The 12,910-nt window shown below is 40.1% G+C and overlaps 1 protein-coding gene across 2 annotated transcripts in view; it reads left to right on the top strand.

Annotated features, from left to right (window-relative positions):
- Window positions 1-2,893: 2,893 nt before the first annotated feature.
- The window catches only part of Mc2r (melanocortin 2 receptor), a 10,817-nt gene continuing 800 nt past the window's right edge, over window positions 2,894-12,910 (top strand). The window contains exons 1-5 of one of the 2 annotated variants that reach the window (XM_085833613.1): window positions 2,943-3,009; window positions 6,479-6,535; window positions 9,149-9,232; window positions 11,127-11,238; window positions 12,726-12,910. The exon at window positions 12,726-12,910 is cut by the window's right edge and continues 800 nt beyond it. In XM_085833613.1, coding sequence (XP_085689739.1) covers window positions 11,204-11,238; window positions 12,726-12,910 — 220 coding nt within the window. In that variant the 5' untranslated portion in view covers window positions 2,943-3,009; window positions 6,479-6,535; window positions 9,149-9,232; window positions 11,127-11,203. Of the gene's footprint in view, window positions 3,010-6,478; window positions 6,536-9,148; window positions 9,233-11,126; window positions 11,239-12,725 lie in introns of both variants that reach the window. The other variant, XM_085833614.1, reaches the window with a different exon arrangement.

Genomic DNA, 12,910 nt, shown 5'->3' with positions numbered 1-12,910 from the left:
TAAATGTACCACATTTTTTTGTATCCATTCCTCTGTTGAGGGGCATATAGCTGTCTCTTATGAGACTAGGCCGGGGCCTAGCAAACACAGGAGTGGATGCTCACAGTCAGCTATTGGATGGATCACAGGGCCCCCAGTGGAGGAGCTAGAGAAAGTATCCAAGGAGCTAAAGAGATCTGCAACCCTATAGGTGGAACAACATTATGAACTAACCAGTAAGTACCCCGGAGCTCTTGACTCTAGCTGAATATGTATCAAAAGATGGCCTAGTTGGCTATCACTGGAAAAAGAGGCCCATTGGACATGCAAACTTTATATGCCCCAGTACAGGGGAATGCCAGGGCCAAAAAGTGGGAATGGGTGGGTAGGGGAGTGGGGGAGAGAGTATGGGGAACTTTTGGGATAGCATTGGAAATGTAATTGAGGAAAATATGTAATAAAAAATATTTTTTAAAAAAAGATGCCTAGGGAGCACTGTGCATAAGATTCCTGTGGACCACTGTGCAGAGCATAATTCTATAAGAGTCCAGAGAAGGTCAGTGTATGAAAGTGCTTACTCATCTTACAAATTAAACTCAGCCTTACATCCTTTCCAGACTATTCATAGATGAGCATCTTTTAATTAGAGATTAAAACATCCTTTTGTTGATAGTTTTAAAAGTAGCCACTTGTCTGGCTTCAGCACCTAAAAATCCAGAGCCAATCAAAACTTGACCCAGTCCACATTTAAAATTCAGGTTTGGCCTGGGTATGTGACACAGGGCACAGTTCATGCCATGCATTTGCAGGGCCCACACTTCAAGTTGATGTGTGGCTAATACCAAAAGCAGCCAGCCCTTCCTTCCCTAAAGACCTTGCCAAACAGAAATTAACATGGCAGTGCCCAGAACTGAACATTTTTTGCTTTGAATGATGCAACTATTAATAATGGTTTACATGGCAATTTTAGACAGAGAAGAAAGGCAAAACTAGAAGATTTAGCTTTTCTTTTTTATCTTGGTCCAAGCCCCACAATGTGCCCTGAAGCACACAATCCCTCTACCCCATTGTTTGCCTTATAAAAGATGAATAATAGGGTTATTTCCATATTCTTAATGAGGTTAATGAGTCAAATGTTCACAAGATGTCTTGAGAGGTCTACTGGTAACTTTAAAACAATTTCTTCCAGAATAATTTCCTCAAAATTCCAACTTATGAATGCCTTCCTTGAAAAAAAAATCAAGTGCCATTCTAAAATGATATTTAAAAAGAAAAGGCTTACAACTTCACAATCTGCTATGGACAATGTGGTCAGAAATGTTCAAAATAATCTTATCTATGTAGACCCAGGCCTATGGTCTTCATCAGAGTCTTCTCTTTGGCCTTTCTAACTCTGTGTTACCAGAAGTATGCAGTTTATTTCTAGTGACATTGACTCAAGGTTAGGATAACAAGTAGCTGTCTCCCAGTGATGTATATGTTCCGGCCTTTCCTGCTCCAAGGATCATTTACTTGCTCTTCTTGAAAACTTATTTTTTCTCAGTCATCTTGCCCAGAAAGATCCTACTTCAGAGCTGAAGGTAAGCACATTTTGTATAAATTTCTCACCTTCTCAAGTGCTCTGGACTCTGAATAGAAAAGCTAGGAACAAACCTCAGAAAAAGCTGCAGCTCAGTCCTTCCAAATCCTCTTTTTTTCTTTTCTTTTCTTTTCTCGGATATTTTCTTTATTTGTATTTCAAATGTTATCCCCTTTCCCTGTCTCCCCTCCACAAACTCCCTATCCCACCCCCTCCCCCTTGCTTCTATGAGGGTGTTCCCCCACCACCCACCGACCCACTCCCACCTCCCCACCCTGGCATTCCCCTACACTGGGGCATTGAGTCATAGGACCAAGGACCTCTCCTCCCACAAAGCCATCCTTTGCTACATATGCCGCTGGAGCCATGGGCCACTCCATGTGTACTCTTTGGTTGGTGGTTTAGTCCCTGGGAGTTCTGGGAGAGGGGTGTGTGTCTGGTTGGTTGATATTGTTGTTCTTCCTATGGGATTGCAAACCCCTTCAGCTCCTTCAGTCCTTTCTCTAACTCCTCCATTGGGGACCCCATGCTCTCAGTCCAATGGCTGGCTATGAGCATCTGCCAAATCCTCTTAATTGTGGTTCATCCTTCTTAAGGAAGTATCTTATTTCTTAATTAAAGTATGACAATAAAATCTATTACTTCTCTGTCTAACTGAAACTTTCTTCTCTACTAATGAATTTATTAATTTTTCTGTTTGTCTTTATTATAGCCTATTCAATTATAAAGTCTATTAAATTATTGTGAACTCTACTCAAGAATTACAGCAGAATTTACTAATGGAACTAAGGTTGAAATTAAGATCATTTTCTTCAACCTCTTCCAGTACCATCCTTTTTACCCGGTTAACCTTTTAAAACAGGATAATTTTCTGCCAAAAGACCAGGGGAGTTGCCACATGTTGGCTCTCTGCAACTCTATCACTAGCACAGCACATATGACTGCAGCAACTTGGGACATAGAATAATCAACTTAAGCCTATCTATGATCCTCTGCTCCCCAGAGTGACCAACAGTGGGAACATGCAGTCAAGGGAACACTCAGCACACACATGACTTTGTCCACCTGGCTGTCGTGGAACATACAGAGTCCAAAGGAGATGGGGATGGGAAGGGTACTCAGAGGGGGCTGAGAGAAGGGCCTTGAGCCAGACTGGAAAGAAGAGGCCTCCTTCTCTGCACTCCCAGGAGGAGAGAGAGGTTCTTGCTCACTTGTTCATGCATTGAGCAACCCTGTTTACTGGATTCCTATGCACTGGCCTAGTTTCAAGTTGAAGTCGGAGAACTGGGGCCCCAGGGGGGAGCCCCCAGAACAAGAACATTATGTTGCTGTAATGAAGCCTCGCAGCAGCTCCTGGAAAGAACGAAATCTGTGAGGTTGCAAAGAGCCGCCAACCTTTTTTGGTGGGATCCCCTCGGGCCAGGGGAAGGACAAGGGAGGGCAGAAACTGGGTGAGTAGCTTCAAAAAGATTCTTGCCTCCCAGCTGCAATTGGGTCCCTCCTATCACAAGAGATTTGCTTTCTGTAGCCTTGCAATAACTTAAAGCAGCTTGAGAGAGAGAGAGAGAGAGAGAGAGAGAGAGAGAGAGAGAGAGAAAGAAAGGAAGAAGGAAGGAAGGAAGGAAGGAAGGAAGGAAGGAAGGAAGGAAGGAAGGAAGAAAGAAAGAAAGAAAGAAAGAAAGAAAGAAAGAAAGAAAGAAAGAAAGAAAGAAAGAAAGAAAGAAAGAAAGAAAGAACCCATTGAAACATCTCATTAATAGCTCAAGGTCTGTTTTACATCCAGAAATTTGGCTTTTAAAGACATCTTTCTAAGCAATGTTATGTAGCCTTCCATTTAAGTTTTGTTTTGGTTTTTTGTTGTTGTTGTTTTTGCTTTGTTTTGGGTTTTGTTTTTCCTGCTTTGTGATGTCTGGGCTTAAGACTAGAAGGGCAGGTCTTATCTTAGGGAACATTTGACAGAGCTGGCAATTTGCAGAAATCTGAGCTAACTCTGCCTGAAAGTACCTGAAAGGGCTGTGTGCTCAGAAATCTTACCCTAGCACAAGGTACAGAGAGGCACAAAAGCAAGACACACACCTCCATCCCACCACCACCACCCCCCGGGAGCCAGAGGGACCTAAGAACTGGGCATATTGAGGGAGAGGCAGAATGCTGACCGGTTACAGTGACAGCTTTTGTTCTGGTTTCGAGGAGCCAGGCTATTCAGTTTTGGAAGGTTGGTTTTAAAACAAGTGTTCGGCACAAAGTACTAGCAACAGGTGGATGGCATGGAATCCAACATGGTGGGGTGAAAAACACAGCAAATGACTGACATTTAAACAATATTGTTCTATGCAAGTGGTAGAGTCGAGCCAATAAATTTAGGTTTATGACGCCTTTAAGCCCAGCAGGGAGAAGTGCTCGATTCCGGTCAGGAAAATATGATCGGCAGGGGTGGGGAGGTTCTAGCTGGCCAAGGTTAAGGTCAGCCAAGTCAGAAAGGGGATAGAATGGGTACTTCAGTGGTCCTCCTCCCAGAAGAAGCTCTCGAGACCCTAGAAGTACCTGGGTGCCTTGTCCATTTAGCAGTAGAAAGGAAAAGCTCTGCTGGCCAGACAGACACTCTCATTTCTCCAGTCTCATTTCCCAGCTCTTTCTGCTCACTAAGCTGCTATGCTCTGCCCAGTACAATCAAATGTTTGGATTTCCAATTCCTCTGACCGTGCAGAGAGAGGCTCCCTCGAAAGCCTGTCATAGGGGATTTTCCCCCACAGAATTCAATGGGTGTGCACTGGCTTTGGAGCAGGCAACCCCTCCTTAGGATGATGAGGAACTTGTCTGTAAAATCCAAGAGAGTAGACGTGAGCTACTCACAGGAATCCTGCATCTAGCCAAAGAAGCCATAAGCCTGTGAGAATGGCATCCTTCCTTGGAGCTTCTCCTTCATCTCATAGAGTGCTGGTTAATAATAGCTATTCATCTAGCTAGGCTTGGTGGCACATGCCTATGAGCCTAACATTCAGAAGACCAAGGTAGGAGAGCCAAATTGTAGATGGAATCAGGCCACCTATCATGATCCTGTCTCAAAACAAAAACAAATCCAATCCTATTAGAGTGTTACAGTATGGTGCTATTTTAACTATTTAATACCATAAATCACACATAGTAAGATTAAGTAAACTGTCAACATTACCTCAGGGATAAAGGAAAAAAAGTCTTTCTGGAGACAAGGCTTGGATCTAAAAAGAAGGCTGTGAAGGGAGTTGGCAGGTTGATGTCAGTCTTAAGGAAGAGATAGATATGTGGTGTGTTTCTTTTGGTTTAGAACAAACACTGATGGTGTGAGGAAAGATGGCTTGAAAAGCTACCAACTGCATCTCTGCCTGTCATGCAGATACCAGTTCCCTGAAAGCTGAAGGGAACATCTTCTGCACAGCTAAACAAAGGATTCTTAGGCACCCCACTTGTTACATCTTCCTCTTCTTTGACTAAGACTTGAGATCAGCTGGCACAGATTAACTCATGCACTTCTACTGGGCAGGTTCTCCCTCAGTGTCTGGAGAGAATTAGCTCCAAGACCTGCTGTGGATATGATACTGAAATACATAATCCCTCATAGAAAATGGTCTAATCTACATGTATCTTATTACACATGTTAAATCCTGTCTAGATTACTTGTGATAGCTAAGATAATGGAAACGTCATTTAAGTGGTTGCTAAACTTGTGTTTGAAGAATGTTGACAAGAAAAAGTCTGTACACCCTCAATAGACCTAATAGTTTATTGAAATCTGTGTTTTAAAGTTATATTTACATTTTTACCTATGTGAGTGTGTGTGTGTGTGTGTGTGTGTGTGTGTATGAGAGAGAGACAGAGACAGAGACAGAGACAGAGAGCACATATGCCATGGCATAGGTGTAGAGATCAGAGAACAACTTGCACAAATTCTCTCTTTTCACCATTTGGGCCCTAAGAATTAAATTCGAATCATTTTTTAGGCTCAACCACAAGCATCTTTTCCTACTAAGTCATTTCACCAGCTGTCAATATTTTAGAATATCTTCAACCAAAGCATGACTAAATCTATAGATACAAAGCCAAATATAGAACTAACTATATGTCTTGAATAACAAATTCAGCTTAGTAAAAGACATATTTTTGATATTTGCAACCTTATCAAGATTGTCAATGAAGTTATAACTAGGTTATATTATAGACCAGTGGTTCTCAACCTATAGATCACGACCCATTTGGGTCCTAAATGATCCTTTCATAGGGGTCACCTAAGATCATCAGAAAAGACCAATATATTTATATTACAATTCATAACCGCATCAAAATTACAGTTAAGAAGTAGCAAAAAAAATAATTTTCTGGATGGGGGTCACCACAACATGAGGAACTGTGTTAGAGGGTCTCATTAGTAGGAAGGGTGAGAACCCACTGTTGTAAACATTGGTTTACTTTACAATTTATACAAAGAAAGCCTGGCACATAGAATAGCTAACGTAACACTAAAAATGAAGACTGACATCAACACTACCTTAAGACGTGGTAAAGCTACATTCAACCAGGATGGGTAGTTCAGAAGAGAGAGAGCAGAAAAAGACCTGCAAAGATATAGCCAGATGATTTCAACAATTCAGGAGAGAGAGAGAGAGAGAGAGAGAGAGAGAGAGAGAGAGAGAGAGAGAGAGAGAGAGAGACTTTTCATAATTGTTACTGGAACAGCTCAATATTTTAGGTGGGAAAGAAATAAATCTAGAAATAAAAATTAAGAGAGAAAGGCAGAATGAGAGAGAGAGAGAGAGAGAGAGAGAGAGAGAGAGAGAGAGAGAGAGAGAGAGAGAGAGAGATCTTCTGCTGCAGGGAGATAGCTCTCCCCACAGTCAAGATGGGTCTTCCCATATCAATTAATCTGATCAAGATAATCTTTTACAGGTTATTCTAGACTCTGTTGAGTTGACAACCTAAACCACCACAATCCTCTACCCTCAAGTAGGTATAACATTTTTTGTCCATCTCTTAAATATGAATTGTTCCCAGTGGCTTTCTTCTAAAACCTACATTCTGGGAGGGGTAAATAGGGGGATAAATATACTGCGGGAAATCTAAAAACTATTGTATGTAGGTCATGTGACCTACAACAACACTGATGAGTCATGTTGATGGCATGTCCCTTGATATGATGTAATGAAAACAATGGTTAACTCATTGTGGTCTTTTTTTCTCAAAACTTTAACTTCAGTCTACTCATTAGAAAAACATTAGACAAAAAAAAAATTGGCAAATTCTACAAAACACTTAACCAATGCTCCATTAAAATTATCAAGATCATTTTAAAAAAGGAAAAGCCTTAGAAATCTTTATAGCAAGAAAGAGTCTAATGATTTTGCTCTGGAGTAAAGTCAAAATATTATACTAGATGAGAAATTCCAAGACAGAAATTTGTAAGCCACTGAGCAAATATAAAATTCAGATTTTAAGTTGATAATAATGATATTCTATTGATCCATTCATTGTGATAAGTGGGTCACAGTAATTCAAGATGTTAATAACCAGAAACTGAGTATGAGAATATATGAGAACTCAGTGGCATTCAAAATTTTCCATAAACTCAGAATTTTTCTGAAATAAAATGTTTTAAAATAGCTAAAAATTCTGCAATCAACACTAACTACCACTAAGTGTTTTCAATACTGACGCTCAAATACACAGCCTCACACACAACAGGCAATTGCTCTATAACTGAGCTATGTTCTAGTATACACCACTAAGATCTAATGTATATCTTCTACATTTTTTTCTGTGATTTTTATTTTTTGCATGAAATAGATAGTTACAGGCTTCTTCATTATCAGTGGGGTACTAGAACCGGGCTCTCTAATATTTGGGTGCTAAAGTCCCTAGATGTTCAAGTCTTGAAGTAGATGGCATAGTAGTTTTTGAGAATCTATATACACATCTGTATACTTTACATTGCCTCTGGATTAATTCTAACATACAATGAAAGAGCAATGTCAGTAATTTTTATACTGTGCTGTTTAGGAAATATTGACTAGGAAACACATGTAGATGTTTAGTATAGTTGCACTTGTTTTTAATACTTTAAATCCCTAGTAGATATGGAATCTGTAAACACCACGGGTTTTGTGTGTGTGTGTGTGTGTGCGATATATATACATTCTCTGTATCACTGAACTGGGATTTTAATCACATCTGTCTTTAAAGCTTTCATACTTCTTAAACATGATACCGAGTGTCTAACTTTCACTCCCTAGAATAATATTCTCATCTTTGTTTGGAATATTTCATAGATGTGATGTTTTAACATGTACCTCACGTGATTCTTGAGCTCACTATATTACCAAGGCTGTCAATAAATTTGTGATTCTCCTATTGCCATCTCCAAGTGTTCATTAGTAGTGTTGTTTTGAGACAGGACCTCATGAGGTCAGGCTGGCCTCAGACTCTCTATGTAGCTAAGGATGGTCTTGAACTTCACATCCTCTTACCTCCACCCCAAACTGCTATGATGACAGGTGTGTGTCACCAAGCTCAGTCTACGTGGAGCTAGGGAGCAAGAAAAATCACAACTTTAAGCATTCTAGGTAAACACTTTCCTAAGTGGCCTACATCCTTAGCCCACTAAAGACGGGATGAATTCTGGAAACAAGAAGCACTCATGAAGAAGAATAGCCCTTCAAAGAGGATGATTTTGCACATTTTGTTAATTGTGCAAGCTGCAAATTTAATTTTTATGTTGTTTCTAAAGTTAGCTCGTTCTTAATCATTTTCATTCACACATAGCAGTTGTGCGTGTTTATGGGGAACAATGTGATGATTTGGAGCGTGGACTACATGGTGTGCCCTGCTCAAACTGGGGTAATTAGCATGTATATCAATTTACATATTTATGATTTCTTTGTGGTAAGAATATTCAAACTCTTTTCCCCTGGCTCTTTTGAAATATATTATTGACAATAATAATACTGATACATAGGCACCTTACCATACAATGAAATGCCAGATCATAGCCCCATATCTAACTGTAACTCAATACTTCACTAAGCTCTCTTTAGTCCCTATCTTAAGCCACAGTTTTACTGTCAACTCCTCTGAGATGAACCTTGTCAGATTCTGCAGAAGAGTGAGATCAAATTTATATATAAAATGTTAAATTTCTAGATGTGTTTATGTATGCATTTTATGAAACATCTCCAATTCTAGGTTTGCACGCAGTCTTTTCAAATGTCTTCAGTGTTCCTTGTCCCATCCCCATATCCCTTCCTCTATTCTGTCCCCCCAACCCCCACTCATTTGCCTTTCTTGCTCCATTATTGTCCTGAAGCCCTTTATATCGATATATTCTATCTCTCCTTTCTTGTCACCCCCTCCATGGTTCATTACCAATTTCCTGGCCTCCATGTTATTCCAAATGAATCACACAATATCTGAAAATTCAAAGTTAAAAATCCACAAATAAGAGAAAATTTGCAAAGTTTATGGTTCTGGGTTACCTTAGAATGATTGTTTCCAGCTTCACTCACCCATAAATTTCATAACTTCGTTTCTCTTAATATTTTCTAAATAATGTTTCATTGTGTAAAGGTTCCAATTTTAAAAAAATCCACTCATCAGTTGATGGATGTCTTGGCTGTTGTGAACAGAACAGCAACATTCCTGGATGAGCAGGTGTCTCTGTGGTGGGATTTAGGATCATTAGAAAAGATGCCCAAGAGTGGTATAACTGAGATGTGTGGTGGATCTACCTCTAGCTTATAAAGGTTTCTATGCTGATTCATATAGCGATGAGTAAATGGTCCCTTTCCCCCCATACTCACACCACCATCTGTCACCAGTTGAGGTTTGTTTGTCTGGTTGTTTGATCTTAGACATTCTGACTTGGGTAATATAAGATCTCTGTGTATTTTTACATTTCCATGGTGACTAAAGATGCTGAACACTAAAAAAAAAAAAAAAAGGCATTTGTATTTCATCTTTTTAAAACTTTCTGTCTAGGACCATGCCCCAATTTTTAACGGGGTTGTTTGTTTTCTCAATGTTTAGGTTTTCTTCATACTAATACATACACACACATATATAAACACATATTTAAAAATTAAATGGAATTACCCCAGAAGGAAGTAACAGTGCCCCCTCTGGATACCACATGCTAACAAATAAAAAGTGCCAAGAATGAATTACCTCTTTTTGGAATTATTCAACAATAAGGTCCCATAGATACCCAAACATTAGATGCTATTGTCATTGCTATTGAGTAGCCTCTAAATGTGACAATAAGGCTCTGTTGCTGAAGACACCATACACTTAAGCCATTGAACACAGGGAAATCAAACGGATGCTCGCCTGGAAGCTTCATCCCTACCAGATAGCTTTTGTGGTATTTTATATGCTACTAGAGGAGAAAATAATCACACAGCGTATCCAGATATGAATTTTGCAAGGTACAATAATGACCAGCATGACAAGAAATGAATGCTAGTGCAATAATGTCATGAATGTCACGGCAGTGACCAACCATTTTCTGATTAGATATAAAGTTGGCTTGCTGAAACTCGTATTGGCACCATTTTGCAGACCAAGAATCTATGGCTAAATAAGTCATAGGCCCTAGGGGAGAACCTACTACTATTGCTTTGCAATAGTATTAGTCATGGTATTAATCCATCTCCTAACAAATTATTATTATACCCAGATATTAGTGTATTTTTCAGCTCTCGTTGAAGAAGTTTCTTTTTGCCATAGATGAGGTGTAACAGAGACCTATAACTGATCAAGGTGCATAGAATGAGAAACTAAAGAATGCTCATCTCTACATGGGACTTCCATATCACGCTCCCTTCTTTCAAGGCTCAGGGATCATTATGGAAGAGGGAGTAGAAAGACTGAAAGTGCCAGAGGCAATGGATGACTACAAGGGAATAGTGCTTTTCAGACACAGCAGGGCAGTTGCACATATGAACTTGTAGCACTCGTGACACCATGCCTGAGGCCTACACAAGCTCAAGCCAGACAAAAATCCTATTACAGAGATTTTAAGTTACACAGAAAGGCTCACCCTGCTTGAGGAGGTAGTTGATAACTGCGTGTTATTAATTGTCAGTTGATAATTGTGAAAACCGAGAGGGAGAGGGGGAGGGGGAAAGAAGAGAGGGGGAGGGAGAGAGAGAGAGAGGGAGAGCGAGAGGGAGAGATACAGTAGAAGGCCACAAAGGCCACATATCCAAGAGTACCTAGGAAGCACAAATGGTGCTTACTGGTTTGCTGTGTTTTGGGTTGGTTTGGGTTGGGTTGGGTTGGGTTTGTTTGGTTTGGTTGGTTTGGTTTGGTTTGGTTGGTTTGGTTTAGTTTGCTTTGGTTTTAATTAAGAAGAAGAGCCAAGGTTGTGTGGGTCTAAAAGAAGGGAAGAATCTGGGAGGGGTTGTGGAATGAGATTGAATAAGATCAAAATTCAGTGTACAGAATTTAAAGATCTCATTTTAAAATGAGAAAGGAAACAATTTCAACCAAAAAAAAAAATGTTACATTTTTCTACATTGTTTATAATTTGAAAATGTTCCCTTAGCCGGCAAGCCTGCCTGTCAAGCATTAGTGACAAAGCCGAGGAGAGGGGCATTATTGGAAAAGTTCTCAGCACTACAAATGATTCTGCTGCTTCCAAGGCCCTTCAAAGCCAGGTACGCAAATCAGCTGCTCGATATCACTGTAGTACTGAGGGCTGTAAAATAAGTAAATCACGAAGCTTCAGGTCAGGAAATCTCTTCTACAGTTTATTGTGGCAAAAACCACAATGGTAGAAAAATCGCACCCCTGCCTTCAACATCAGCACTGGGCATCCCTACCCATCAACTTGTCTACCCAGCTCACCACAGTAGAGAGCAGTACATAACCTCACTTAGGGTCCCCTATCCGTTAGAATGAATTGAAGCAAAGAGAATTAGAAGTCAAGTCAGGTTGTAGCTTTTACAACTTCCCTCAAAGCTGTCAGTGGTTTCATGTCTAATCAGCTAAAAGCAAAAATGAAAGAAGTTAGTTGATCTGAGATGCCAAAAGAATCCTTAGTTCATCCAAAGGTAATTTCAGAGAGCCCCATGCCACTCCTAATAGTCACACACACTCCTTCTTTCAGCTTAGCCTGGCATGTTTGCCCAGCCTGCACAAGCCTCTTCAGTTCTGAGCCTACACTGGCCCATTAAGATGTGGGGCACACAACTGTCAGCAGTCAGAATCTGAATGCCTGATAAAACTCGCACAGCCACCCAGTTCAAAGAGACCAATTGGTCTGCAGAAGAGCAATAAAACAGAAACCTCCAGATCACAGAGGAAGTGCCACACCTTGGTTGACTTGTCTCTGGAAAGATCCAAGAGAGCCCTGAAAAGTACTATATCTCGTTTGGGGGACAGCTAGAGGTATTATGAAAATTATTAGACATCTACAGAGATTCCAATCACCCTGAGAGGTCCTTCCTTGTTTCCTGGTTCTTGGTCTTTGGGTCTTTCTCTTGCTTTGAGACTTTGAGTCTTTATGCTGCTCAGGCTGGTGTTGAAATCCTAAATTCAAGAGATCTTCCCACATTGGCTGGGTAGTTGAGACTACAGGTGCACATCCCTAAGCCCAGGTCCTAAGAGCTTTAGAAATTCAAGTAATAGCATGCATTCTGGTCATCTTTGAGAATGGCTCTTTAGAACCCTTGTGATTAATGTCATTATCCCGAACTATACAGTCAGACTGGTGCTCAGAACAGTAAAGTGAGGAAAAAGAAAGGATCTTAAGGTCTCATCAGTTCCCAGACCCCATCAAGACCTTCAAGTTCAAGAACATTGTATGTGTTCCTCTTCTTTTTATTATTCTTTCATCCAAGGGCTCACTGGCACTCAGTCTAACCTATCACACACAACTCATTCACAAGGCTGAGAGGGAATGGAAAAAAAGCAAAAGATACTGTTTCATTATCATCTCATGGGTCAAAAGTCCACATTACTCATAAGTTGGCTAAAATGAGGGCTTACTAAAAGATTTTATTTAAATTATCACACTGTAATAGTTTTTGGAAGGAATATAGTTTTCTTAAAGATAATGCAGCTTGCTTTTGTTTTATTTTATTTTATTTTATTTTTTAGTCATTCTGCAATATGTGTTCTTATGTGTTCTGTTTAACCTCAGATCCTTCCACACAAAGAAAACATTCTGCAGAACCATCGGGATTTCTGTAGGTCAACGGCAAACACCACCCCGTCTTAACCACCAGCAGGAAAAAATGAAGCACATTATCAATTCGTACGAACACATCAATGACACCACAAGAAATAACTCCGATTGTCCTGATGTAGTTTTGCCAGAAGAGATAT

The sequence above is a fragment of the Mus caroli genome, unplaced genomic scaffold (assembly GCF_978045245.1).
Source record: "Mus caroli unplaced genomic scaffold, Mus_caroli_1 scaffold_19, whole genome shotgun sequence".
Classification (NCBI taxonomy): Eukaryota; Metazoa; Chordata; class Mammalia; order Rodentia; family Muridae; genus Mus; species Mus caroli.
The sequence above is the reverse complement of the archived record's forward strand: the minus strand, read 5'-3'. Positions and strand labels throughout refer to the sequence as shown.